Source organism: Urocampus carinirostris, chromosome 16 (genome assembly GCF_059441175.1).
Source record: "Urocampus carinirostris isolate Australia breed hairy pipefish chromosome 16, RoL_Ucar_1.0, whole genome shotgun sequence".
Lineage (NCBI taxonomy): Eukaryota > Metazoa > Chordata > Actinopteri > Syngnathiformes > Syngnathidae > Urocampus > Urocampus carinirostris.
Genome location: NC_142364.1, coordinates 28,117,986 through 28,145,623, shown reverse-complemented (window position 1 = coordinate 28,145,623; position 27,638 = coordinate 28,117,986). Strand labels below are relative to the sequence as shown.

The window sequence follows — 27,638 nt, the reverse complement described above, 5'->3', positions numbered from 1 at the left end:
ACAAATTAACTACACTTTTTCCACTATCTCTTAATCACAAGTGTTTAAAATGTAGCAAAAATGTAATGGCTTGTAGTCCAGAATTTACAGTATGTGTGACAGTTCATCTATAAAAAAGTGGCTTATAATCATGACAGACTGCAAAAACTGTTGCATAGTTCAACCAATGGTATGAGGAAGTAGTCTTACCTGCGGTGTGCGCGCCAAGGTGAGGAGCAGGTGTAGCGCGGCCTCAGTGAAGTAGAGATTCTGCTTGACGCTCAGACTGAGCTCCATGGCACTAAGCACCGATGGCAACACCTGGACCGTCCTCATCACAACCATCCAATGCTCACCCTCCTCGTCAGTGCGGCATAGCTCCTTAGCCAGGTGCAGCGCAAGAACGCACACCTGACAGAAAAAGAGCGTGCATAGAAAAAATGCATCGCTTTGGCGAAGGTAATTTCTAATTGTCAAACATGCAAAATGTGAGGAAAAAGTACGTGTTTTAACAATAAACTGTATATCCCAATTATTTTCAGAGATGATGCATGTCTTGTCCTTGTCATCCTGACCTGTGATGTCATCGGAAAAACACCTGCAACCTAGCAAGCCAGTCACCATATTGTTTTAAGTGTTAACTCGTCCAAGAAGATTCAAGTGTTTAAAAAAAGTTTTGGTAGGCGTTGTGTAGCAGGTGGATGCAGTAATGGTACAACAAAGGGACAGCAGCCAAAAAGTGGCGAACTGGTGGAAAAAAAACCACTGACAGCCGCCAACGAAAGGAGGCCATGGCAGAAAAACAAGGTTGGCTGACCAAAACATATGCAGTGAGCGCCCAGGCTAAACTGGAACCAACAACAAGAAGCGACAAACGCAGTCAGCCGAGAATAAAACGAGGAAGAAGGTAAAACAGGCGCTAACACCAAGCTAACCTAACAAAAATCCGCGGTGAGCAGACAGGCTCACCGGAAACCAACAACGAAAAGCGACAAACACGAAGTTGACTGAGAATGAACAAACCAAAGTAAAATGTAAAAAATGGCGCTAACGCCAGGCTAACCTATCATAAAACATGCGTTGAGCAGCCAGGCTAATTGGGAACCAACCCAAAAAAAAAAAAGGGGTAATGGCCATCCCGAAAAGGCAAAGTTGGCCAGGATTAAAAGAAAAAAACAGGGAACACAGCAACACCGATGCTTACGCCAGGCTAGCTGGTCAAAAAGACATGTGGTGAGCAGCTAGACTAACTGGGAACCGACAAAAAGCGGCAACAGCTACGGCAATAAACGCAAATCCGTCCAGGAACAAACCAAGGGACATAGCTACCGCCACACTAGCCGACCAAACAACCCACAGTGTGCAGCCAACAAGCACCAACCAGGGGCAAAAAAAAAGCCCTTGACCACCCGATGCTAACGGGGAGCTAGACAACTTTATACCAACCGTGATATACACTGTGACAAACAAACAAAAAGTCACTATCTACATAAAAGGAGGCAAAGACAGGGTAAGCAACGTTCTAATTTCTCCAAGCAGAAATGAGCGTTTTCCTATCAATGTTCACTAAAATCGCTGTAGGAGCTAACCTCACATGTTGTGTTAATGAGATTTTGCCATTTTGAATGACATCTGAGCGCTACAGCAAACAAACAAGATGGGTCAAATATGAGACGAAATTTCAAGAGCCCCCCGGGGTGGGGAATACTTTGCAACATATTTGCATAATTGTGGGGAGGAACACTGCATGTTCTGTGCTTAATTGAAAAAATATATTTATTTTTCGAAATACGTCGCTTTACCCGAAATGAGGGAGCTGGACTTACCCCATCTTTTTGGTCTTTCTGGGGTACGTGGGGGAGATCCATCTCCATGCTCTCGTCCTCCTCCGGAGACTCAGATGCTGAGCGCTGAACTTGGCGGGTGTTGTACCTCAGCGACATCGCTTCGCCTCTCACAATTTCGCACACGCACGACAGCAACTCGGGCAGCTGTGACACCTTGTCACCTGAAAACCATTTCTAAATGACCTCTCAGATATTTTGCAAAATGCTGCTCTACTTCGAAGGACAATGTGTATCATTTGACCACTAAATCAGTGATTGGCAACCACCAGGCTGCAGACCGGTACCAGGCCGTGTGTAGTTTGGGACTGGGCCAGACGGAAAGAAAAACAAGTTGCATTATTTTTTTTATCTATTGTTGTTTTACGGACACTGCTACGTTTCAGACTGAACTTGAACCGGGGCTTTAGGGTGCTACGCTTAAATTTAAATGAGTGTTTTCGCATTGGCGTGCGCAGTTGCCTGTTAAGTGGTGCAACCGTCATTACATTGGAAACAAGGATTTGCACACAGTGAAGGATGAACCAAACCAAATGTTTGCGCTTATAGCCAATTAGCGTGGAGAATGGTCCACTACATCATGCTAAAACAAACTTGTCGCTATGGAAAAAACCTTGGCAACAGAGTTGGAAGACGAATGGATCCTTAAGTCAAGAACATGACATAGAGACCTCATAACACCAACAGGCTTTTTGTAGGGTTGGTTTAATCAGTGAATTTGTATTTTTAATTACTTGGCATGCGGATTGACGTGATGTTTTGCATTAAACATTAGAATAGCGACAAGAGTGTGTTTCTATTAGCATGTCCCCCTCACAATACAGAGGCCCCAGGTACAATTCCAGCTACCGGCTTCATTTGTGGAGTTTGCATGTTCTCCTTGTGCCCTGGGCACTTCATTTTCCTCACACATTCCAACACCATGGCTGGGATGGGCCAAACATTCCCGCAACCCTCGTAAAGATAAAAGGTTCAAAATAAGAATGTGATTTGGGTGTGACGTTCCACATGACTACACAGAGAATGTATGCAAATTTGTATCATTAATGTTGTTGTTATTATTATAAGTGTTATAAATTATTATTAATATTATCATTATTTAAGAAAAAGTACTAACATGTTTAATGTTGCGCTTGGGCTGGGCCAAAAAATATTGTCAGAAAACGAACCGGTCCGTGGTACAGAAAAGGTTCAGGTCACTGTACTAGATGGCGCGGTATTGTGACGTGCAATCAAAAACGAGAGCTAAAAAGGCACAAGGAAGAATCGTCACACCATTTTCCTTCTCACGTTTTGTCCAGCCTTTAAAGCGTTTTTTTTTGTGTACCTGTAGCAGCAAGATGACAGACTATTAATGCCAGCTCCGTCTAGGTGAGCCTTAGGGTATGTAAAATAAGGTCAATGTTGTCAACTTAAAAGTATTTAAAAATGCACTTTGAGATGATAATTAGTGAATTTCTGCTAATTTTTTAAATCAATAATATTTATTTTGATCAGTGAAGATTTTAATCACTAGGACACACTAAATAACACACTGCCCTATTAGGGTGGCTTTAATAATGTCAACTTGAGTTAAACATTGACCAAGGAGAAGCTGGATAGTTTTCAAATTCCTCAACTTGCATTACCTTATACTGTGAATAAATACATACCTGCAATGCAAACAATGAAAAATGTTAAGCCATTGGTTAAAAATAAACGTGTATTTGAAGTGTAATTATTTTCTACATTGAAGTTTGTTTTGCTGGTAAAATAAAATAATGTATACTTAAAACAGGCACAATTGTCTTATCCAGCACATGGAAAACTTTATTTTGCTTGTTTGAAGCATTTTTTGTATTGCAGAAAAACATTTCTTCAAGAGGACCTATATTAAAAGGAAAAAGAAATATACTGGGTGTGAAATTTAGTTTAACTTTCATCTTAAATTGCCGGTCAGGTTTAAAGAGGGGAAAAAAGCCAATTTATATCAATGTTGAATATCAGCCAATTAGTGTAGTAAGACAGTAAAAACAAAGTTGCGCTTCTCATACCATTGATTCCTTGAATGTGGACGGCAGAAATTAATGCAGAGAGGATTTTCGCTTTGGTCCTGTCCATCATCTGATGATCGGCTTGCAGGACGCATTCCAGCATGAGCGAGAGAGGAGGCAGGATGTCAGGAGCTGTTGCCACGACACTGGAGGAAAAACAACCACAAAAATCAGCCCTCTGGCCATCTAATAAGTATGAAACCAAAAAACTAAGTACATATTCAGCTATGTGCTACAGGAATCAAATTTAAATATAATATGTTGCTTTCAAAATTGGATAATAAATATAGCTATGTGGTACACCAAAAAAAGAAAATAGGCCAGAAATTTCATAGCAAGCCGTATAATCCGGTGCGCCTCATGTTGGGGAAAAAAACTGAAATGCATTCAGCCATATTATCATATTTGTGCAATTATTGATCAGTCAATATTTAGCACTGACCACATTATCGCTTAACAGTGGCAGATAACCCAGACAGATGAATCCTAACCTTAAAGTCACTAAGGACATAAATGACATAAAAAGACAATAGGTCTTCTCACATTATCACACTATATTTACTCATGGTACCAGATACAAATGTTAATGAAATGGAAGTGATTAAAAATCTTTATACATTTTTGTTTCAGTTTATCTTAGCCTAAACTTAGCATTGTAAGTGGCAAATGTTGGTAAATACGTGGGACTAGCATTTTTTCATATTTTTCTGGACGATTGGATTACTTGCCACAATGCCTTTTTCCTCATTCAATTCAGAATCTCGTGCGTCAGGTTGGCAATACAATACTGTATTTCAGTGGCCCCCAACCTTTTCTGTACCACGGACCGGTTTAAGGTCTGACAATATTCTAGCAGCTCAGCCAAAGAATTAAATGATTAATGTGGCACAGTGACAAAAAATAGTGTGATGATGACATAAAACCTAATGCCTTTTCCAGTGTGGTTTGTATGCCTAGCGGTTCAGAGGATAAGCAATCAGGGTTCTATTTCCACTGCATCAAAAGTTTGTAACTGTGATAGGAAAAGTATTTCAACTGATCATTCAATACAAAAAATGGCACCTACTAAATCTAGTGCGGCCCTAGCCATTATTGTAATATAATCTATGCGCATTATAGTGCAGTGCACCGTACCTATTACAAAATCCAGCACAGAGCTGAATGAAAAATAAGAAAATAGAAGGGACCTTTAGTAAAAATAAATTAATTTATTCATACTACCCTCGTACCTTCTCCACCGCTTGAGGAGGATGAGAAGCAGTGTAGCCGTCATAGAGCCGAGGCGGAGACACGCCACCGACGCGGGCCTGGTAAGCTGCGAGGCAAAGAAAGTGACGTTTACCCAAAACAGATGGCAGCACGAGGCTGGCGATGCTTGGAACTCACGACGGCTTTGGCAGCATCCAAAACGTCCATTAAAAGCTTCAGTTTTGTCTGGTTGTCTACCAGATGCATAACTTCAGACTGGAAATAGAAATAGAAATAAAAAAAGAAAAACTGACTTCCTTGCAGTTATTCTAACTTCTCCAGTTATTTTTTGAGCGTACGCACATGGCTTGTGGCCAGAATGAGCAGCATCCGCCATGCAAGAACAAGCATTTGAGTCTGCTCGGGAAAGTAGCAAACACCCTCATCTTCCATGTTTGCTACGTGGCACGCCAGCGACTTTATGTATTGCGACCAGTACTCGTAATGTCGGCCGTTGGCGAACTTCTGCAGGCCGTCCTTCAGAGGCTGCTCCAAAGAGTTGCTGCGGCACATGCCACAGAAATTGTTAATCAATGATTCTTTAAATAACTTGAAAAAAAACAAAAACAATAATAAAATAAATGTTGGAAATACGTTTCACATGAAAGCAATATAACAACTGAAATGAACTAAAAAAAATGGTAAAAAAGGGATGTTTTTAAAACAGTCCTAAAACTGACATTTTACTGATAAAACTATTTTAACAACGACAAGACAAACTGAATAAAAATCTTAAACTTGCCAAATCAATGACTACATCCAAGGTTTCAATAAATAACTATGACTTCAATCTATGCTGCATTTAAAAATCAAGGGAACACATTTTGTAGTGTGTTCTTTCTTTTTGTTTGTTTTAAACGTACCTGTGTACATAAAAGATCTCTAGGCCAACGATTTTCATGACAAAGGCACACGTCTCCATCGCGAAAGGCTATGGAAATAGAATGGGTCAATTTCTTTCTGTCGCTTATCGACAATTTGAAAATAGAATGCACATACCTCATTAATGTCTGAAGGGGGCAACAGTTTCACAAAGAGGGGAGTCATCAAATTCTCCCAAAATCTCTCTCTGTGTTGAAAGGAGAAAAAAAGAAAATTAATAGCACAATTGATCACCATCTTAGACCTCTACGTAGCGTATTTTGTTCTATTTTTTTACTTTGCACGGAGGACGGAGATGGCGCTGTCCCGGCGGTCCTGCCACAGCGCTAGGAGAAAAGCAAGGGCGGCACGATGGAGTAGCGGAGGGCACAAATATTTGGCCTGCTTACTGACGTCGATCAAGTCCAGAATCACGTGCAGACAGCTCCACTCGCCCAGCAGGAACTCCTATACATGAATGCAGAATAAATTTGAAACAATTTAAGTGTTGTAATGTTTCATGTGTTGGTCCTGTGTGTGTAAAGCAGCAGCTGTTTGAAATTTGGCTCGAAATCTTATTAATATTATGTATAACATAGAAAGGTGAAACATAGGGGGTCGATGAAAACCCCTTACAGTGCGACATTATCAACAACATTAGACAAGGCATGCCGCGGTATACATGTAATAGACTTTTTAAAAAAAATTAGATAAAAGACTGTCAGGAAAGGCAAAAATGTTTACAACTAGTGCTTAGAGACTGCTGATTATTAATGGTGCATCGTAAGCAATAGTTGAATGAAAAGTAGTGCAAAAACATTAAGCAGCAACAAAATTCCCTAATAAGTCCCAAGATATACATTTTCAGTTTTGCACGCTTGTTTAGGGTTGTGATAGCCCCGGGGAAGAAACAGTCTCTGACCATGTTTTTCCTTGTTTTAAAGTATCTTTGGGGCTTATCAGAAGGCAACTAGTCAAAGAGGTGGTGGCCGGGGTGAGAATAGTCCTTTATAATGACTATGACAAACCTTGGAGCCCTCGTTACAGTCTTTGACCTCCAGGTTGAGAAAGAGCTCAATGAGGCCAGGTTGAGTTTCAACGGCGACTGTCAGGAACTCTAAGATCATCACTTTGATCCTTATGTCCTCCGTCTTGCTCTGCAGACGTGTGAGAAATGCGTCGCGGATGGCAGCAGCATCATTGCCGAGGCAGGCGTAGATGGACATGGGAGCCACCTGGCGGGGTGAGAGCCACAAATGCTTCAGGTAATAAGATATCCAAACTGGGGGCTTATAAAAGGTTCGGAAAAAAGGGTTACTAAAGCTTAAGACAAGATAAATTTATGACGTTTGAAGACTTTTTGATTAATGCCTTTAGAAATCAGATTTAAAACCAAATCGACAAAACAACTAATAAGCAATTGAAAAAAAAAAAACACAAATATTTCTTGCACACAATACACTGTGCCTCGTACGCATTACTTGGCACGGCTTTAGCCATGACGAAAAACGTTCGTCGAAGACCCACTTATCATTAAATTGGCACATGGTCCAAAGTAAACGTCTCTGTCTGAAGTTGCAATAAGTATTGTGTGTAGACATAAGACATGCGGCTGCTCTGAAAGGCCCGAGTGAAACCACATCACCGTTTAGATAGTTCTGTTATTGTGTTCAGGCCATGTTGCGATAAAAGTAAATCATTGAATTATCAAAAAAGATAAATGTTACCAACTTTTTTTTACTTGAACCAAATATAAATATTTTATGAATGTGTTTATATTCTTAAGAGTGCAATTTGGTACGGTACCAGAGCAATCACCAATTACAACACAAACCCGACGTCTAAGTTAGTGTTAATGACACTATTTTCCACAGTATGGTTGTCCTGGCTCTATGATCAAAAAATATAGGGTTCCCATTTTACACGACGCAGTAGTAAATATGTGCTCATTTTTGCAGTCACCATCTTGAATGGGCAAATGATCCGACAACACGGGTCAGAATTGAAAACGACCCAGCTAAAAATGGCCCCAGGTTTGTGGGGGCACGGCGCCGTTTGGCATTCCCCACCGTGTTGAGCCAGGTGTAGGCCGGGTTTAAGATCTAAGAAATGGACGTGAATTTATTTGTGAGGCTGTCTAAGCCTGCAGCTTTGAAATAAAGGGACACTTGTATTCGGGAATTTACAATACAGTACATTTGTCAAAAATAGCCGGGCTGAATATTGATGCCAATTTCCTGAATCTAATTTTTGATTTAGTTCAGTGTACACATTTAACCTTACTCATGGAAGCCGGATTCCTGTATACAGAAGTTTAGAATTTTTGTGTTACGGTAATCACCCAAAACAAAGATGACTTACGGTAGCAAGGCGCTTGAGAAGCTGTATGGCGAGCCTGGGCAGCGCCGGGTCATGCTTGTGATAAATGTACTTGCCGAGCACCACCACCAAGTTGTTGCTGTGGCCCCCATGCTGCGTTAGGGCCTGCTCCAGAGGCGAGGCCACTTCAGAGGGAAGCTTAAGGCGGATGGTGTTGTTAGTGACAGAGAAGGCAAGCTTGACGGTCTGAATCAGAACTTGGCCCGGACCCTCAGAGCCACAGCTGCACGAAAGCGACAATGGACCACGAGAGTTGTCAATATGTGTTTCAAGGGACAAAATACTTAGAGAGGATTTGCTAGACACCTGCTGGACTGAGCGGCCAGAAGCATGTTGATATTGTCCACGCCCACTCCCATGATTTTGACCACAGCCTGCCCGGCCTCAGTGTTGGCCAGGCTGTAGATGCAGAGTGATTTCAGGGTGGGTGAGCTGCAGACAATCAATATTATTCATAAGAGCTGAGCAGTTAATGAAAGTAGCAGGATTCATTTTAAGCAAATAACCTAGGAATAGAAAGTGTTTTTTGGCAATCTCAAAAGAGCACGGATGCAAAAATAAATGGCCTACAACTCGTAGGAATAGTAATGGATAGTATAAATGTAATACAAAAATATGTTGGTGATCATAACAGCGATCGGTTGAAAATGATTGCTCTAAAAACAGGGAATGCTCAAATAAATGAAAAATATGTCATCATTGTTTAGGTCAATATTATGCATCCGAAACATTTGAACAATGATTTTCCTGTGGTTTGCTAATGTTTTCATCAAATGCAAATCCTATAAATGTTATTTCAGTGAGAACAGAAATTAGACATGTTTAGAGAATATTGTCAAACTTTAATTGAGGGTTTTGATCATTTTAAAATAAACCAAAGCAACATTTATTTGATTATTAAAGTACTTACCGTAAATTCTGGACTACAAGCCGCTACTTTTTTTCCCAAACTTTCAACCGTGCGGCTTATTCTGTGATGCGGCCAATACATGTAACTTTTCTAACGGCCGCCAGCAGCACTCAATTACAAAAGGTAAGATTTAGACTGCAACTTCTTAGCTTGTGCATAAATTAAATTAGCGTGAACATATACTCATCATGCAAATTGCAAAAAGAAAGGCACATGACGCAACTTTCAAGTTAAACGCAACCGAGCAGTCCGATACAGAAGGAATCAGAGCTACTGCACGTAAACTTTACTTTGAGAGCGTGATCCTAGCGTGTTTTTGACTAAGGGAGCATGGGGCGACGTCTTTATGGCGAAGTCTCTTTCCCATAATGAAGGAAGACGACTTTAATGATGTCGGTTATAAGGAGGAAGATAAGGACGGTTTACCGTACTTGTTTCAGGTACGATATGTTTTTTTAACAGAGTTATTTACTGTGTTGAAAGTGTGTTGCTAGTAGCGTTTCGCTACCCTTCACAGGCACGGTTTGGGATGAAAGTTTTAATATTATATTTAAAGCTTTGAAAACTCTCTCGGTGTACCGTCTTTCTTTGTAAATATGTGTAACCATGTATAATATGTATTTGCAACTGTATATTTTTGTAATGTATTTATTTTAGAAACTTTTTCTGATATGTTTTGTATGAGCAAATGAGAATGAAGGGGCAGGGCAAACACGGGCTGACGGGAAGTGGAGTAAAGGTGAGACGTGTTTATGGACGCGGCCGACAATAGTGGATACATATTTTTCTCACCCTTACCTTTGGAAATATACACTTTTTTCCTTGGATTACTTTCAACGGGCACCCGGACTCTGCAGGTCTGCATTAAATCTTAAGTACCGGTATAATTTTCCGTTCAATTTGCTGTCTGTATTATTTGGACTTTATCGGGTATGGGTTAACGAAATTGTGAACATGCTTAATTGCTGTTAAAATTGTCGAGAAAAATTGTCCAAACCTCACATTGTTTATTTGATGTTACTAGTGTCAATCAAATTGTTCAAACCAAAAAAATTTCGTGTTTGAGTTGCGTTTTTACAATGTGGGCGCATGCGGCTAATATACAGGTGCGGCTTGTGTATGAACAAAATCGGCTTCCCACCCGAAATGTGGTGGGTGCGGCTTACAATCAGGTGCGCTCTATAGTCCGGAATTTATGGTAGTTGTCTGTAACAAAGAAACATACTAAACAATGAAAGATTTTGGGACAAAAAATTATAGGTGGAATTGTGTCCTTCATTGATTAAATACACAGTATACATTTTTAGAACGAGATTAGACATAGCAGTCCAGGATAAACATGTAATAAAAGGCAAAGAAAAAAAAATAAAAATATTTAGAATAGAAATAATATTCCGATATAAATAAATGAAATATTTTCGAGGTGTTATTTTTCCACTGACCATTTGTGTTCTGTGTTTTTATGAATTGCATTCTCTTGTGTTTGAAAAACAATGCAATTCATTTCATGTAATTTTTCAACTCGAGAAGTTGCAATACAAGACGAAGAATGCAAGCCATACCTGCCCTGGTCATCCCCTGCCGGACTCAAGTTGAGAATGGTGTGGATAAGTTCCAAAATGAGACAACCTGCAGCAGCAGAGAGAAAAACACTAAGAGCTGTTTTGGCTCAGAAAAGAGGAAACTTGCCATGCATGTAAATGTGGTAGCTAACCAATCCTCTCTCGGATGCCGTAGACATTATAGCGCCACTTGTGGTAGGTGGGCAGTATTTCCTTTAGCACCACCAGCACGCAAGGGATGAGCCCTTTGTTCAGAGTGCTGCCAAGGTGACCCTAAAGGCAACACAAGTCTCGCTGAAAGCGTGGCTTGTTGGGTCGCGTATCGAAAGCAATGGCGTGACCTACCTTCACCAGAGTGGTGACCAACTTGAGGAATGAAACAGTCACAGCGTACTCCCCTTTCGGCTGCTCAATCTGGACTAGCAGGTTGCCGTAGTTACCCGCTTTCATGCCCTCCGTGCTGTGAAGACAGAGCAATTTCAAAAGAAGCACTACCTTCCACTTTGGGCAGCAACACGAGACGTTACCAGACCTGAGACACTGAGCCATGCTAGTTACAGGGTTGGAGGAGAATGGGAGGAAGCCTGTGCGCTGCAGGTCGGACCACACCTAAAATGACATACACCAGGTAAGAAGATTGCTAGGCCATGTGCCAATCTCAGGTGTTGACTGGGCACCTTGCTGGGCATCCTGGTGGCTAGCACTGACAAGCAGTTGACACACGAGGCAATGACGTCCACTGGAGGGTCGATAACTGATGTTAACCTGACAGAAGAGTTAACTCATTGTTTCTTAAATGTGACAAATATCGACAATAATATTCATAAGTACAAAATGTATCTTGTTACTAATGTGTCAAACAACATACATTTAAGGGACCATGTTTTTTTTTATTTTTGCAAAGTATTTATTTTTATGCTCTCAAATTACCGTATTCTCCGCACTCTAAGGCGCATTGGATTATAAGGTGCACTCTCCCCCAAAATGTTTTGTCGTATTTTTCAAATATAAAGCGCACTTGACTAAAGTGAACATGGAACTAAAACTACAGTAAGAGCAACCGTAATTGTTCGCATAATAACCGTTTTATACACTTACAGTGTATATTAGTGCGATAATTTCGAGAAATGTCGCTGACTAAAATCCCAAAACCTTGTATGCAACGGGAATCATACCCATTAGTTAAGTGTTGTGGCTCTCACAGCCACGATGCGGGTTCGATTCCCGTTGCATAGAACTTGGTCAGCCATGTTATTCAAATGATCAATCTTAGCACAAACACAGTAGTACACTGTAAAATAGAGCTGCACGATTTTGGAAATAAACGTAATTGTGATCTTTTAGACCAGTATTGCAATTTCGATGCGATTTTCAATTTTAAAAGAGTGCAATTTATGTGCTAGTTTTCTATTTGTGTAAGTACTTAATCTTAGTTAGCAGTGTTTCCCATAGACATTTGTAAACCCCGGTGGGTAGACAATCTGGGCATGGCTCTTTAAGTGGCCCTGGGGCCAATTGCAGCTCCAGGGGTGATTGTTTGATGCCCCCACCATAACATGACAGTTTAAAGGGAAAGTTGTATTATTTAGTGCCTCTTAGCGGTATAAAATAGTCGTTTATTAAATCAATCAAATCAAGTAACAAAATATAAAGCCTTAAAAAAATGCAGTGTCTTACAATTACACTACGTCACATTGCGCTAATTGTGGAGCCCTACTGTAAAACCTTGTGTACTAATACTTACTTATAAATAAGCTGTATACATTTCCAATCTTATTCGCCATATTTTGCCGCATATAAAGGCACACCGAGTATTAAAACGCACCTTATTGTCAGAAAAAGTACCACTTTTGAATATTACTCAAACCTCACCTTTTAGAGTTATCCCTTGTCTGGTAATGTAACTCATTTAATAAAGCAAACTTTAAAGCGCATAATCCTGGAAGATTAACACTTACTCTAATTTGTCCTTCAGGAAGTGAAAAATAACACCTATTTACTTTTTTAAACAGAACTACATTGTATTTTTGGCTCTCTTTTTCATTTCTGCATGTACATTTAATTGTGTGTGTTGCGCTCTTCCTCTCAAATCCTTTCTCCCCTACTCTCTTTTTTTGCCTCCCCTGCTCTGTGCCTCTCACTCCCTCAGATAGTGTAACATCAACAAAATGTAATTTTTCACTGCCAGACAATTTAAATTGAAAATGGAGATTTGGCTTCTGTATTTGTCATGTTTTAAATTATTCTTCTTTTAAAAACTCAAGATATGATGCACTGTGCAACTTTGGGTATACGGACACCCCCTGCTACTTTGTGCTTCGGTTATTGCTGGTTCAACCCTTTGTGGATTTTTAAATGAATGGATTTTATCTTGTTGTCATTAATATTGTATCGCGCACTCGGAGGGCGGGTGTGACTGCCTGTGTGCGCGGCCATGATAGGCTGATGCGACTGTCTTGTGTGTGATTCACTGATAGGCTTGTGTAAGCTATCAGTCAAACAGCAGGTGGGCCCTGCCACCGTAAACAAAGTAGGAAGAACCGCAACCGCCTTTAGCAATTCGTTACATTGATAAGAACTTCATCAATTAAAACAGACTTTAGGGAAAGTCAGAAGAGCGCAAAGAAATGACCGGGTGCTATGGGTATTGTTATTGCGTCTGAGAATCGACTGAGGCAGCGTCGGAAGGGAGAGCAAAAGCCTGGCTGCAGGTCTGGCCTAGTGCTGACAACTAAGCCAACAACCCTCACAAGCTACCCTTGCCGATCCTGTCGAGTATTTCAGCCACGCCAGATCCATTAACCACTCTTTTATTTTAATCATCACAGAAATCTGGCTCAATTCTGGCTGCTCTCTAAATTGCCTTCTTACACTGAAAGGAGAAGCCCTCTATTTGGTTTTACTTTTGTAAAATGATCAAACTACCTATTCATCTGCAATTATGTGTTGTGTGTTATTATTTGTAGATCTGTTTTGTTACGGTAATTACGTCATCTCAAGTTAAGTTGAACCCTTTGGGGGCTTTTATGAAAGTGCGACGCTACTTCGCAGATTTTGTCTTTCCGCAGGTTGTGCTGGTCTCCATTAACCGTGAAAACAGAGGAATCTCTGTCATACTTTTTTTTTCATTATTATAGTCAAATGAAAAATGGTTTAATATTACTGTTCCGATTAAAATAAAATTGCAACAGTTTTATTAATAATTTTCTTAACATTTGTCATTGATGTCATGGAAGTGCCAATATGATGGCCACTTCTTAAAGGAACATGACATTTTGTTTAAAAAAGGCAAGTTTTACCTTTGCAGCAGCAAGTAGATGCGCGAGGTAAGGGGCAGCAGAGAGTCAGACACGGTCCAGTCTGTGCTGATGATCTTATGCACAAGGTCCAGGATGGGCTTGATGCGAGTGCAGTGCGCCATAACATCTACACATCATCATTGGAAAGCTTGAGCAGGGACAAACAAGATGCAACAAAGAAGTGGTGTGGTACCTGCAGTGGAGACAGCATGGAGCAACATCTCCACTTCACATGTGAACAGAATCCAGGAGCTATACGAGAAGTTCCAGCGCACAATGTAACCCTGTTGACCATCAGTAATCACCTGGCCCAGGATGCCTTGTGGCATCCAGAGGTTGGTCTGACCCAAACCTGAGTGCAAAGACAAAATATAAATGTAAAATATTCATCTATTTAACTTAATTCAGTAAAATTGTAAATTAACATACCAAGCGGGTAGAGAAGTTTGGCCGTCTGTCTCTTCCAGAGTGTCTCGTCCTCCTTGGCAATGACGTCATTGGGCTTGTGTCCGTATGCTTGCGTGTAGAAAGACATTTTATCCAAAAAGTTGTACACCTGCCAAGTATAAAGTAAACAGCTTTTGGAGCATCTATGTAGCAGAAGTATTCCCTGCTTTGTCATGTTCTATACTAATGTTCTAAAGATATTTAAAGATTTAACACACTAAAACCACTCATTGTACAATGAACAGATTAAAAATGTCCCCAAGCATATTTGAGAATTAATTATTTTTTAAAAAGGCGTTTTTAAAAATTGATAACATGAATTATAATACCCCAACATAACAGGTAAAAAAAAAAGTATTTGGGGTATTTGTCCCCCCAAAAACATGAAAAATCAAACATTGGGTGCGATGCATCAAAGTATTTGTTTTCAATTCATAATTACTTTTTTTAATAAAATGCATACCGTTTTCTGCATGAAGTGACTTTAAAGACAAAATACTTGTTAAGAATGATACCTTCATAACAGTGAACTTGTTTGAAATCAACGCAGTGAGGAGCTGTAAAAGCGGCGCAATCTTGTGAGGGAACATCCCGACAGCGCTGTCAAGGATGACTCCAAATCCCATTTTGGGCTTCTGCAAAATTATTTAAACACACAATAGACAATTACTCCCAATAGAATCCATCATAATACCTAATTTCATCCCAAACAAGCTGTCCCCCAAGAAGCATTTTGTGTCCACAGCCACTACCCAACAGCCCTTCCTCTACACCCCATTAACTAGAAACCATTGAAAGTATATCATGTAGAACTAAAAAGGGAAAAAAAAGACAAATTAAGCCAACAATGTCATTAAGAGATTTCTCATTTGTAAAAATGCAATATGCAAATTTGTATCAAATGTACTTTGACAATAACCTCTAAATTGAATCAAAGCACACCATTTCCATTCACTGTACAGTCTTCTAAACTACCAAAAGGGCGCTTTTCCTATGCTTAGCACCTCCCTAGCATATGTCATAATTGCTAAGCTTTTTTGAATGACTTTTGTAAATCATTTTCACAATATTCTGTTGTCATTGTATGGTTTCACATTGTCCAATAATCACTTTATAAGCCACGAAGTAGTGTTAGTGCCTGAGAAATGCAAAGAGCCATTTGGCAAATCTGGAAGCTGTTGAATGAGTGATAGAACGAGCAACTAAACACTATTAGGATTGAACACTCAGGCGCTTTACTGAAAGGAATGATGGTCATGCTTTTGTATTTATTTAATTGTAGTAGAAATGACAAAACAGGTGTCAAAGTGTAATGCAGGTGTGTGGGCTGAGTATAAGCACGATGGCCATCTGTTTACATTATATGAACAACGAAACACACATAAAAGGGAGTAAGTAAATAAATCACTATTTTTGTGACAAAATAGAACATAACAAGCCAAAAAAAAACAATTAAACAATGTTCAAGCCCTAAACAATATATTATAGTCATACTGCAACCCCTAAAAGACTGTAATAACAAGAAAGAGGGCAAAGGACAGCGTGTGAAAGCAGTGCAGCTTATACTAATAACAATTTAGACAGTGACATCACTCGATTTAACATAGTAAAACTATCATGTAAAAATAAAATGTTAAAAAAATAACCCGCCAATATTGGTGGAAAGTGTCTATACCTTATTCACAGACGTTGGCAGCCATTCTGTGGCCATAAATGGCATCCATTAAATTAATTACTGTGGAATTCCCATGTCTGCCATTGTGATATTCAATAGTATGGTAGTCTTTTTCATTTTTATATGTGTTTCTTGGCATTGATTCTTTGTACTTTCGGCGATCCCTCGTAACATCCTCTCATTACCCATGGAGCCATTAAGATGCATATGCAGTTTTTGTCTTCCATTAATATCAAAAAGGTCTGTACCCTTTCAAAAGACCTGATAATTAGTTTTTTCATTGTTTTTCATATGTTGTTCGTAGTAGTTGTTGTGAAGGTTTGTGCAGCCTTGCATTGAGGATGATCGCTTTGTTGTCCGCAAAAATATGTCATGTTTTTGGCTCCGCTACTTTCATTCAACTCACGCCAAATTAGGGTATGGAGATTGCTGACCAAACCCTGTAGAGCTAAGGTACTTTATCTGTGGAACCCGCAATTTCACAAAATAAAGCTCAGGAGAGAAGGGTATATACTGTCTTTGGTAATTAATACGTTGAGCGGCACTCACCATCTCCCAGAATATTTCAGCCACACTTGGTGCAGAGAGGACCTCGCAAGCGGCGTCGATCAAGTGATGGTTCTGTGAGCCGGCACTGCCAATCTGGAGGAGTCCGATATAGAAAGCAAGCAAGAGTTTTTCTTCATTTGACTTTTCAGATGACTAAAAAAAATGCTTTAAGTTCAATTCTAACCATTTTTAAACCAAGTTTTTAAGCATAATTACTTTTTCAGTTGGAAGTTATCTATCCAAAAATGTACAAGTCAAGGAATCATGCAGTTACCAAATTGAATGTTTCGTTTAACAAGATACAAAACTTTAAAATATCTAGCGGTTAGCTGAATATAAATGAGATGGGATTATTTTAGATCAATGGATGCCATTTGTAAGAGCCAAGTGGAAAAAAGCTAAGAATTTGATAATGGAAGCAGCAGCACAAAACAATCATACATCAAAAGAGCCAGATATGGGCATGTCCTCGACGTTCCTAGTTATGACCCAAAGCCTCTTTATAAGGTTTTTATGATAATGGTAGTTAAATGTGAGAATGTGTGAAGCCATTTTTCATACCTGCAAGCTTTCTTCTTCAAAAGATGTGATGACAAATGACAGAAGGCCGTAGATGCATATCTTGGCTGTGCTTGTTGTACACTAGGTCAGAGATGTTAAATAATTAAAAAATGACCCAATCGGGACAAAAAAGGATTTAGCCAACCACCAATTGTGCAAGTCATCCTGCTTAAAAAGAGCTGAGGCCTGTTTTTACTATCCTAGGTATGACAAAATTAGAAATAAAATTCACATCCGATTTCTTTGCAAATTATGGTGGGAAATAAGCATTTGGTCAGTAGTACATATTTAAGTAGTATTAAGTATTCTGTTGAAAACCATGTTTTGCAAATAACAGGAGTCAAACATTGTGTTAGTCTTCACAAGGTTCCCACACCGTTGCTGGTATCTTGGCCCTGTCCTCCATGCAGATCTACTAGATGGCAGAGATGTTTTGTGGAAATTTTTTGGCCACAAGAACGTTAAACCTGCTTGAAAGATTTTCTCTGGAGTTGAGATCTGGAGACCAGCTAGGCCCCTTCAGGACTTTGAAATACCTGTTATGAAGCCAATCCTTTGCTGAGTGCTTGGGATCATTGTTATGCTTAAAGACGCAGCAATGTTTCATCTTCAAGGTCATTGCTAATAAGTTTTCACACCATATCTCAATCCATAGCCACATTCATTCTTTACGTCACATGGAAAAGTCATCCTGGTATCTGCAGAAAAACATCCCCAAAGGATGTTTTTCCACCCCATGCTTTACAGTAAGTATTCAGTATTCTTTCTCTCCAAACACGAGAAGTTGTGTTTTCATCTAAATGTCATTTTTAGTTTCATCTGACCATAAGATATTCTCCCATTGTACTTGTGGATCATTCAAATGCAATATAGCAAACATCAGATGAGCCTGGGTGTAACAGGGGACACATCTGGGACTGGAGCAATGTTCCCTTTAAGCTTCGGCAATGCGCAATTGCGCACAGCCCAGACCTTCTCATAGCACAATAAAAGCTATCCTGCACTGAAATTTCAGGGCATGAAATTGCGCAAATAATCTAATACCAAATTCGGCCAATATTACAGTGCATGCAGGCAAAAACAGTGCGGGTTATAATATAGAGAGACAAGTGTTGGGTCACCTCAGAGCCACGAGGCTTTGAGAGACCCTGGATCTAGCAGTACCTGTCGCCCGGATGAGGACAACCACTGTGAAGGAAAAGGTAACTGGCTTTCTTCATCTTCCTCTTAGGCCATATGCTGCCTCTTACACCCGCCCCCACTAAAATTTGCGGGTCGTGCAAGATTTACAATTAGCATTAGGCAATACATTAAAATTTGAAAAACTAATTAGTGTTGCTGGAAAGCCAGAAGAATGTAACCCAATCTGATCTCAGGTTTGATAATGATTTGTTTGCCACACTTGGGATTGATGTTGCTCAAAGTTATTCCAAACGATGCTCAAAGACATCGTTTGATTGCTCAGACCAGTGCAAACTTAAAGGGAACATTGCACTCGAGGATTTAAGTCCCTAGCGACGTACTAAGTTAGTGACAGAAGTCTTAATTTTGTTCCAGGTTGCTCTAGTTCATTCACTAGATCCTCCATGTGCTTTGACTTTGACCCCACCTTGAAGAAGATTATCAATGGTCTGTCATTATTTTATAATAATGGCTTCAACAATAGATTTTTTTAACCCAAACTGCTTTCCTATTGCAAAAACTGTTTTCCCAGCCAGATAAAAATCTACATTTTCTTTCTAGCATCCTTTGTTGTTCGGTCTTGGCATCGTGGAGAATTAAGTGTAACCTTTTGTGTACAGGTGAGTGTGTTTTATGATTTCAAAAGAGAACCATTAAAAAAAACTAACAAGTAGAGGACAGAGGGGCCTCTTAAAGTTAGGTTACTAAATACTTATTTCAACCGTAAATTTGCAAACAAAATGATTTGAAAAATAAAACTGGATTTCTTTTTTTGCATTCTGTCTCATGGGTTTATCTATGATGACAAATACAGGCATCTTCTACCTTTTTAAGAGGGCGAATGGTTAACTGAGTAATTTGTTTCCCACTGTACATTCTATGGAAGGATGATACCCAAAATTACTAAGAGAACATCTTTACATGATTTCCGAAAACTCCAAGGCCTTTCAGCATGGCAGCGATGTACTTGAAGACCTCCAGCTGCAAGGTAATGCCACCTATCCTCTGGACCAAGAGGCTGGATTCTTCAGGCATGAGCGAGTGTCGCAGCACAACCCATGCAAGCAGGACCGGGCTGTGGTGGGGGATATCTCCAAAGGTTAACAAAAGCTGGTCCATCTCCTGTGAGGAAGGAAAAAGCAAAACGAGAGGTTTCATAAAATAATTCAAAGTCCTGCAGTACTGCTATTTTTTTTTTTAAACCATTGTCCAACCTTGACGATGTCAGGAACGTTTGAGAATTGGTGCTGTTCTGTGCAGTCCTCTAGTGCACACTTATGAAGAAAATCTATATCCATGCCCTCCACCAGGATGAGTGCGCTCAAGTAACTGCATCACAACAGGGAAGAAACACATATTCAACAAGTGCTATTTTTTAACCCCAAAGTAGAAGATAACACATTTTTGTAACACTACCTAATTGTTAGGAAAAAACTACATCAGTGTCTATTGCATACCTGTCAACTTCCACGTTTTCCCCGAATTTGATCTTTAATCGTAATTCAAGTCAAGTCACATTTATTTATATAGCCCTTAATCACAAAAATGTCTCAAAGGACTGCACAGGATTACAATTACAAAATTACACAATTACCTGATCTTAAACCAGCATGCGGGCAAGGAACAACTCAAAAACCTCAGTGTGAGGAGAAAAGAGAAACCTTGAGAAAGGACCTCACAATAATTAATTGTGTAATCGTGTAACATTTTTTTGCAAGGGAAAATAAAAATAACAAATGAGACAATACCATTTATTGTTGGACCAATCTGGTCTTGGTAGTACACTACTACGTTATCATGGATTGCAAATATTGTAGCGGTACACAAGCAAATGTTGCCCTCGAGCAAACATTTATTTTTTGCGTATTGCTCTGCCTTCCTCACTCTAACGCAGACAGTGTCCATGTGAGGAGCTTACTGTATCTTCATAGTAAAGGAAGACAATTGGGAACTGACACCGACATCCTTATTGTAAATTACACAAAAGTGTGACAGTTTCTGTTACAGAGTAAAACCATCTGTACAACAGCTAAAGTCTGCAAAATCTTGCAATGCTACGTATAATAAGCAACACTTAATTGACTGCATGTGGGAAAAAATAAGAAAAATGCTGAAATTGTTGGTGTTGTTCATTAAGTAAATAAAATAAACTTATTTACACAAACTATCTTTTTGCTCTAGTCTGTCTTGTTGCTAGTAAATGGGTTACACGTTGTGTTTGTAAGGGTTATTATCACTTAATAAAGGGAATTGCAATCATTAATAAGGGGAAAAATTTGCTGAGGTTGAGAGGTATGATATTGAAGGTAAACTAGAACCAGCTAACAAACTATTTAAAAGTTCTGTGGGTCCAATAAAAATGTAGCATGTGTTTTCTCAGATATTGGCTAGGGAGAAAGGGAGTTTTGTTTTTTGTTTTCAGGGATACTGATTTTTACGCAGAAATTTGAGTTTATGAAAAGAACTATGCTGATTTTATAACTCAAATTTGGGAGGAACCGAACTATCAATGATGATAATTCTAACCTGAATCAATGTCAGATTCAAAAAAAAAAAAAAAAAAAAAAAAAAAAACACAATAACTTTCTTCAAATGTTGTATTGGACAATAGCAGTATCAAACAATACTCCAAGATGCAATATTCTCACCAAATCAGAATCAAAAACATATCAGAACGCTAACAAAAAGACAAAATATTCTGACCCAATGCGATCCACCAGTGAGTCCATGCTCTTTTCCACCAGGTGCCTGTTAGTCTGCCGCAGACCAAAGCCCTGCTCCTTAAACATCTTGGTGAACACCAACAAGTCAGCCGGCCTCATCTCGAAGTAGGCATGGTACAAGAAAATGATTTCCAGCAGCACCGACTGCTCGCGCAGGCATTGCAGGAACCACCGTGACACCTGCCGCTCCGTCTAAACAACAAAAGTGTTAAGAATGGTGCCTCTCTGACATACTCACAAGAGAAAGTACGGCGGAGCGTCACCATGAGATTTCCATGAGTTTCCCATGTGGGGGCTTCAGCTTTGAAGAGGCTTCCGAACTGAGACTGGTAGCTGCTTACCACGTCCTTCCCCCATCTGTTTACGCAGTTGGAATACACAGACTTGCCAAAAAGAAAAGACGTGTTACAAATCAAATCAAACCAGGAAAAGCTTCACACTTATTTTTGGGGGCGTCTTCCAACCATGTAAGGATGACGCTCATCTTGGAGATATGTGAGCAATAAGAGGACGCAGCGGAGAAGACACATACGCTCTTCGTAATAATAATCTGCAACCTAGGGACAGACACACACAAATGTACACAGTGTGGGAGGGGAGAAAAATACAGAAGCACGCAATCACTTGACTCAAAGAAGGTTTGTTTTCATTTTAGTAGGAGCAGCAGATGTTTTATGACCTTGAGCAATAATGCTTGACTTTGTCGCTCATCCTGTAGCACGACCTGAACACACATTAAAAAATAGGGGGGAAATGTCAAAAGTTACCATCACTAAAGTACTCCTATGACCACAGTTAACACTGGCCATGACCAGCAATGAGAACACACCTTCAACGAATCCTGGGTTCCTCTGTAATCTTCCTGTAGGTAGTATTTCAGCAGCTGAACACTCTGCACTTGATCCAGGGCCTGTCATCAAACAACAATTACTAATCACATGAAACTGACGAGAAATGTCAAGTGCATTGTATAAAATCCTACCAGGAGTCTACTGATCCTGAAACCAAAGTCCTTAAGAGACTGTGGGACATCTTTTTGCTCCTTCACTTTGCTAGCAGAAGAGGCGCTAGACAGGTACAATTAGAGTTATTTCACTTCAAAAAAATGGAACTTGAAAACCATACCTAGGGGGCTTGTAGTAGCTTACGCCTTGCCGCAGTCGCTCCTGGTGGGTTTCCAGCACCAAATCTATCTGATTCTTTAGAGAACATTATTTTTGGTTATGCACGCTCACACATACACTGTGCTATAAATGTAGCGGGATACACAATTGCTGACTAAAAAATAAAAGATCAGCTCTTTTATTTCTAAAATGTATTGTGTCAGTTTGAACAGCGAACAAAAATCTGAGAAATTCCAATTGATTAAAAACTCTGTAAAACATTTAGATTAGGGGTGGTTTTAAAAACATTGATATACATCCATGGTACTTAAAAAGAGTACTGCATGATTATTCTATTGAAAAGTTAATGCATTTTGTTTCCCCAGCATCAGCAAACAATGCCACGGCACCCATTAGTGCTAGTGGGTCACTTTCAGTTGTTTTAAGGGGCTAATCGGACCCCCCCCAAAAGGGAAATGGGGGTTACAACTGCAAATTGTGTTAATATTTTATGCAGGGGATTTTTGGGGTGAGATGGGACAAGCATGTTTGTTTGTTTAAGCGATAAATAAGATTCCATTAAGTTGTTTGTTCCATTAAAGTCAAGTGATTGCGTTACCTCTGAGTAGCAGCAAATTTGCTGCTCTCACGTTTTTTCATCCAACAGGGAAAAAAGTCTTTTTTTTTTTTTTTTTTTAATTTAACTGCAATCCTTTTAACAGATGATTGTAAAATACTAAAACAACGTAGAATTTTCACCAAAATATGATGGTGGGTAATTGCAATTTAATTACAACAATATTGAAAATAACAGATTATATTTATCAAATTCTGAACTCACAATATTTAAAGTTATACGGGTTTGTTACAAATCATAGCACTATAATAAAAGTATGATGTGCTTGATAAATTACAATTAAAACATGTTTAATTACTTCTGTTTTGCCCTTGAGGAAACAGATCAGATATTTGTGCAGCCTTTTGAGACTTTGGTGATTAAGAGCAATACAAATAAACATGACTTGAAATCCTCATTATGTAAAAGCTTTTTAGACATTTTATTTGAGTACATTTAAGATACAAGCCCAATTGTACTTTGTCAACTACCGAATGTGTTTAACAAAAACTATGAGAACTAATGGACTACTGTAAATATGTGTACTGTACCGCATCTTGCAAAATACAATTGCATCGAGGTATTATCCTTTTGTGCCCTGAGTATCGAGTTGGGAATCGCAATGCCACGAAGTTATCCCTCTCCTAATCTGGATGTGTATATAAGCATTCATCTCCAAATGGTTACCTAATTTGCAGTGTACATTCAAGCCAATCGATGCGTATTTGAGTACAATAAAAACATACTGGCTCTCTCAGTGCAGAACGTCCCAGGAGTATGATCCATAATTCTTGACAGCTCCTATGATTAGAACAAGGACAGTATAAAAATTAATTCACAACATGCCCAGTTCCACAATGGTATTTGTAAAGGAACAACAATCAAAAGTGTCATTTACCTAAAACAAGAATTCAAATCATCTTAAAAGATGCTGCATGATATAATTATATAGCACTGATGCTCTACTATTTATCATAATGAAATGCTTGATGTAAATTCAGAATGTTGGAAATTCGTGACCGCAGTGACATGGTAACCAGCGTACCCAAGTGCTTTTCCCAGATTTGATTTATTGCTGTGCATTGCTCATTCACATAATTCACTCACAAAGCTAATATAGGTTTTATTGTATGTTGGGAGGGTGTGAGGGGATCTGTGGCATGTTGTGTGGGGATGTGCAAGGATCCTGGCACACAACAAGTAAGCTTTTAAGAGCACTATATAAACCCTCTGCAATGTACGTTTTTATGTATTAAAAACAGATGAGTAAATAATTGTAAATAATCCTTGGATTTGACACGTCATCTCACTGATAACACTAAACACCTTCAACTACTAGAACTACTATAGCAGTAGTTTGATCGGAGTGCTTAACGGATATATTTCTTTTTAGAGTATGAATCGGTGCAAAACTCAAAATGGGCAAAAATGCATCTTTCTTTCAAACTATGTTGGCGTCATAATTTGACACGGGAATTTACATTTACTTAAAACTAAAACTATATAACACCAATGGCTGCTTTCTAGCCGAAGACACTCGATTGATGGAATTCCAAGTTGTTTAGTGTGCAGCTTGGAATTACTCACAGTTTGAGCTCCCACACATATCCTTGTGAGATATGCACAAGTATCCATTTTTTCAGACTTTCCTTTCATTAATCATTTTATTGAACTGGTTTGCATTTAAAGTAAGGGTAAGATTGGGCAGAACTCCAAAATAGAAGTAGGACCGGCCCAAAGAAGTACAGCCCGACCCGACAACGCGGATATTAAAGCCTTAACCCGACTTGATTAGAGAGATAGAGCTATAAACAAAACTGTTTTTTTTTTTATATCTTATTTGTGAGGACTCCGTAGAAGGAGTGGTGATTTTTGTCTGAATTTATCGTCAAGTCAGTATTATACAGGCACCATCAGTAGCCTGTAGTTTTTTTTTTAAACAAAAGGAGGCTAAATAGAATTCTAATAAGAAAAAAAATGCATTTTTAAGAATACAATAGAATTGAAATAGAATAAAATGCAAACATCGATTAACCCCTTACCGTTTTTGTAAAATGTGCCTAAAATCCCAATCCAAGACATACCCAAATTAAATTAAATGCTGTACTTGTACCATTAGAAGAATATGGATGGTTTTGGTCTCCCTTGAAAGGTAACACACTGAAGTTTTGTCCCAAATGGAAATAATCACTGCAAGTGCTACCAACATTGAGTAATCTGTGTTGGAACGCGCAGAGGAGCTTTTTATTCTCGCCTGAATTCCTTTTTTGTTTTTAAACCAAATGCCTGCAGATGAGTGTAGCATGACCATCTTGAAATCTAAAACAGGTGAGATAATAGCTTGAAGCCTTACCTAGAAGCAAATTTAAACACAATTTGAAAAACTAAACATTGTATTTTACACATGTTTCTAATGGTAGGTCTAGGCATTTCCAAAAGTGGCCATTCGGAGACAGCCCCAAAAAGTTTGCATTAGTTTATTTTACTTTGGTCATTATTGAAGACATTGTGAAAGAGTTGTAAATAATTGACATATTTCCAAAAGTCAATGATGGTGGGTAAAAATCAATTACGATTGGCTTTGCGCACGTTCACTTTTGACTCTGATTTGAATACACACTGCTAAAGTATACATATTTAAGTTGGAAATTTCATTGGCTAACCAATGTGTTAAACCACATAAGAATTGGTCATTATTGGAAAAAATGTTTTGAAGCCAAATTGGTCATGAAGCTTTTTTCCAATATATGCCCTCATTGGTTGAAATAGGCTACGGACCGGGAAAAAGAGTGGTTTCAATCAAATGTCAGAGAACGAAAGTATTGAAAATAATCTGACGAGTCTTTTTATTTTCAAAGGGGGATCATGGAGCCAAACAAACGGATTACTAAGAACATTGTCAAACAATGCAGAAATGCATTCAGGCAGATTTTTTTTTTTATCTGTCGGCATCATTGTGTGTTTTGGAGTAAATATTTTACACAGTTGGATTCACTGGACTTCTGTGAATGTAACCACACAATATTTGCAGGGAATTGTAGTTTGAGAAGTCACCAGCACTTTTTGGTGAGCTATCCCATTTTTATAGCTTTAGCGTATCTTGTTTCAGACGGATCGTGATGTTTCTGTGATGAGTATATTTTGAAGTGTCTTGAATCCCAAAAGTTTCTTCAAAGAGAAGTTTTGTGAAGTGTAAATATACCTTACGATTACTGGTGTATAATACCCTAACAAATTATTCTTAAAAAAAAAATTTTTTTTAAATTCCCGGCAGGCAATAACTTGGCATACGGCATCTCTGTGAGGTATGACAGGAGCACATACACAGTAATTAGCACAGCCCAAAAGATTATTGGATGCTCTCAACCCAGTCTAGAAGACAATAGCCGTAGCAGATAAATTAACACTATAAAAAAACAATTCCCATCCCAGCTAACACCATTTTGACCCGTTGCCCTCTGGTAGGCACTAAAGGTCCCTCAAAATTAGGACAAACAGGTTTAGAAACAGCATCTTCCCAAAGGCAATCACCCCCCTAAACAAGCGCATAAAACTGAAAGCATTTCTTTGTTTCTTCCTCTTTTTGTTGTTGCTAAATTAAACCATGTAAAAATATATACTATTAAACGAAACTGTGAACATATATAACTTGTGAAATGGCTTTTTAAATTGATGCTGCTTAAGTGTTGCACTTAATTTGGTTGCAGTATAGTTGCTACACACTAACCATTGTATTTATAAATATTTGTGTGCCTATTGTCCTGACACTCTTTGGTCTTCCATTCAAGGTGTATTACGCGTTTTACCAGAGTGCCGTGTCCAATCTCATTTCATAGTGTTTTAAAAAAAAATTGATATTAATCAATGTTATTCTAACTCTGACTCTGACATAGTGCTTTAAAGGGTAAGAGGACACTTCATCGAACAACTATGTCATGACACACTGCTTTAGAAATAATTTCATCATGACGTCTATGAAGTAAGCCAGAAGCCCTCATCTCAGTTTGTTTTACAATAATTCATTTTTGTGTCTCGGGATGAAGATGGAATTTAATGCAGCAGTATCATGGATTAAACAAAAATATAGACCCAAGAAGGAAAATTGGGGCCAATGAAAAAGAAAGTTGAGTATGGAACAATTTACGTGTAGCTCCTGAATTCAGAATTTGATGGTGATTATGTAAACATAGAAAACCTGAAATTATAACAAGCACCAAAAAAAGTTTCAATAAACTCAACACCGCCAAAACATTCAAATTCTTCAACTGTTAGCATTGTTGCAAAGCTAAAATAGCGTGGCGCTAAGCACCGTAGAAATCTACCAAGCTGTCTAACAACTGTTTCGAACAGCTAGCCAGTGAGCCAAATACGACAATTGAGGTGTTTATTGTATGTGTTGTAATCCCCCAAAAGGCAAAGTAACAACGTGGGAAGTAAACTAAAGTTTGCAGCCCGTTACATACCTGAAACTCGTCCCGGATTCCGCCATCTTTTACGCTGCGCGATGATAGGCTGGTGTAACATGACGTCTCTGTTATTCTGCAGTCCTCGTTGTCATGTTCGCAAAGATGTAATGCTCTTTCGTCATCTTGTGGACGGGAATACAATAATGCCCCATATGATATAATGAAATTGTGAATGTGCTTAAATGCTGTTAAAAGTGTCAA

At 39.0% G+C, this 27,638-nt stretch overlaps 1 protein-coding gene across 1 annotated transcript in view; it reads right to left on the bottom strand.

Moving 5' to 3' along the window:
• nup188 (nucleoporin 188) overlaps window positions 1-27,544 on the bottom strand; it is a 39,538-nt gene extending 11,994 nt beyond the window's left edge. Inside the window, exons 1-34 of the mRNA XM_088320148.1 lie at window positions 27,435-27,544; window positions 23,718-23,772; window positions 22,378-22,451; window positions 22,235-22,319; window positions 22,082-22,162; window positions 21,932-21,976; window positions 21,717-21,809; window positions 21,516-21,635; window positions 21,233-21,444; window positions 19,744-19,858; window positions 19,451-19,651; window positions 17,348-17,428; window positions 16,787-16,879; window positions 15,078-15,197; window positions 14,545-14,671; window positions 14,309-14,467; window positions 14,116-14,242; window positions 11,494-11,581; window positions 11,349-11,425; window positions 11,162-11,276; window positions 10,969-11,089; window positions 10,817-10,883; window positions 8,651-8,776; window positions 8,327-8,567; window positions 6,994-7,200; window positions 6,264-6,433; window positions 6,104-6,173; window positions 5,968-6,035; window positions 5,408-5,606; window positions 5,243-5,320; window positions 5,086-5,171; window positions 3,857-4,002; window positions 1,806-1,987; window positions 190-390 (exon numbers count right to left, since the gene is read on the bottom strand). Coding sequence (XP_088176274.1) covers window positions 190-390; window positions 1,806-1,987; window positions 3,857-4,002; window positions 5,086-5,171; window positions 5,243-5,320; window positions 5,408-5,606; window positions 5,968-6,035; window positions 6,104-6,173; window positions 6,264-6,433; window positions 6,994-7,200; window positions 8,327-8,567; window positions 8,651-8,776; window positions 10,817-10,883; window positions 10,969-11,089; window positions 11,162-11,276; window positions 11,349-11,425; window positions 11,494-11,581; window positions 14,116-14,242; window positions 14,309-14,467; window positions 14,545-14,671; window positions 15,078-15,197; window positions 16,787-16,879; window positions 17,348-17,428; window positions 19,451-19,651; window positions 19,744-19,858; window positions 21,233-21,444; window positions 21,516-21,635; window positions 21,717-21,809; window positions 21,932-21,976; window positions 22,082-22,162; window positions 22,235-22,319; window positions 22,378-22,451; window positions 23,718-23,772; window positions 27,435-27,460 — 4,056 coding nt within the window. The 5' untranslated portion in view covers window positions 27,461-27,544. The remainder of the gene's footprint in view (window positions 1-189; window positions 391-1,805; window positions 1,988-3,856; window positions 4,003-5,085; window positions 5,172-5,242; window positions 5,321-5,407; window positions 5,607-5,967; window positions 6,036-6,103; window positions 6,174-6,263; window positions 6,434-6,993; window positions 7,201-8,326; window positions 8,568-8,650; window positions 8,777-10,816; window positions 10,884-10,968; window positions 11,090-11,161; window positions 11,277-11,348; window positions 11,426-11,493; window positions 11,582-14,115; window positions 14,243-14,308; window positions 14,468-14,544; window positions 14,672-15,077; window positions 15,198-16,786; window positions 16,880-17,347; window positions 17,429-19,450; window positions 19,652-19,743; window positions 19,859-21,232; window positions 21,445-21,515; window positions 21,636-21,716; window positions 21,810-21,931; window positions 21,977-22,081; window positions 22,163-22,234; window positions 22,320-22,377; window positions 22,452-23,717; window positions 23,773-27,434) is intronic.
• Window positions 27,545-27,638: the final 94 nt, after the last annotated feature.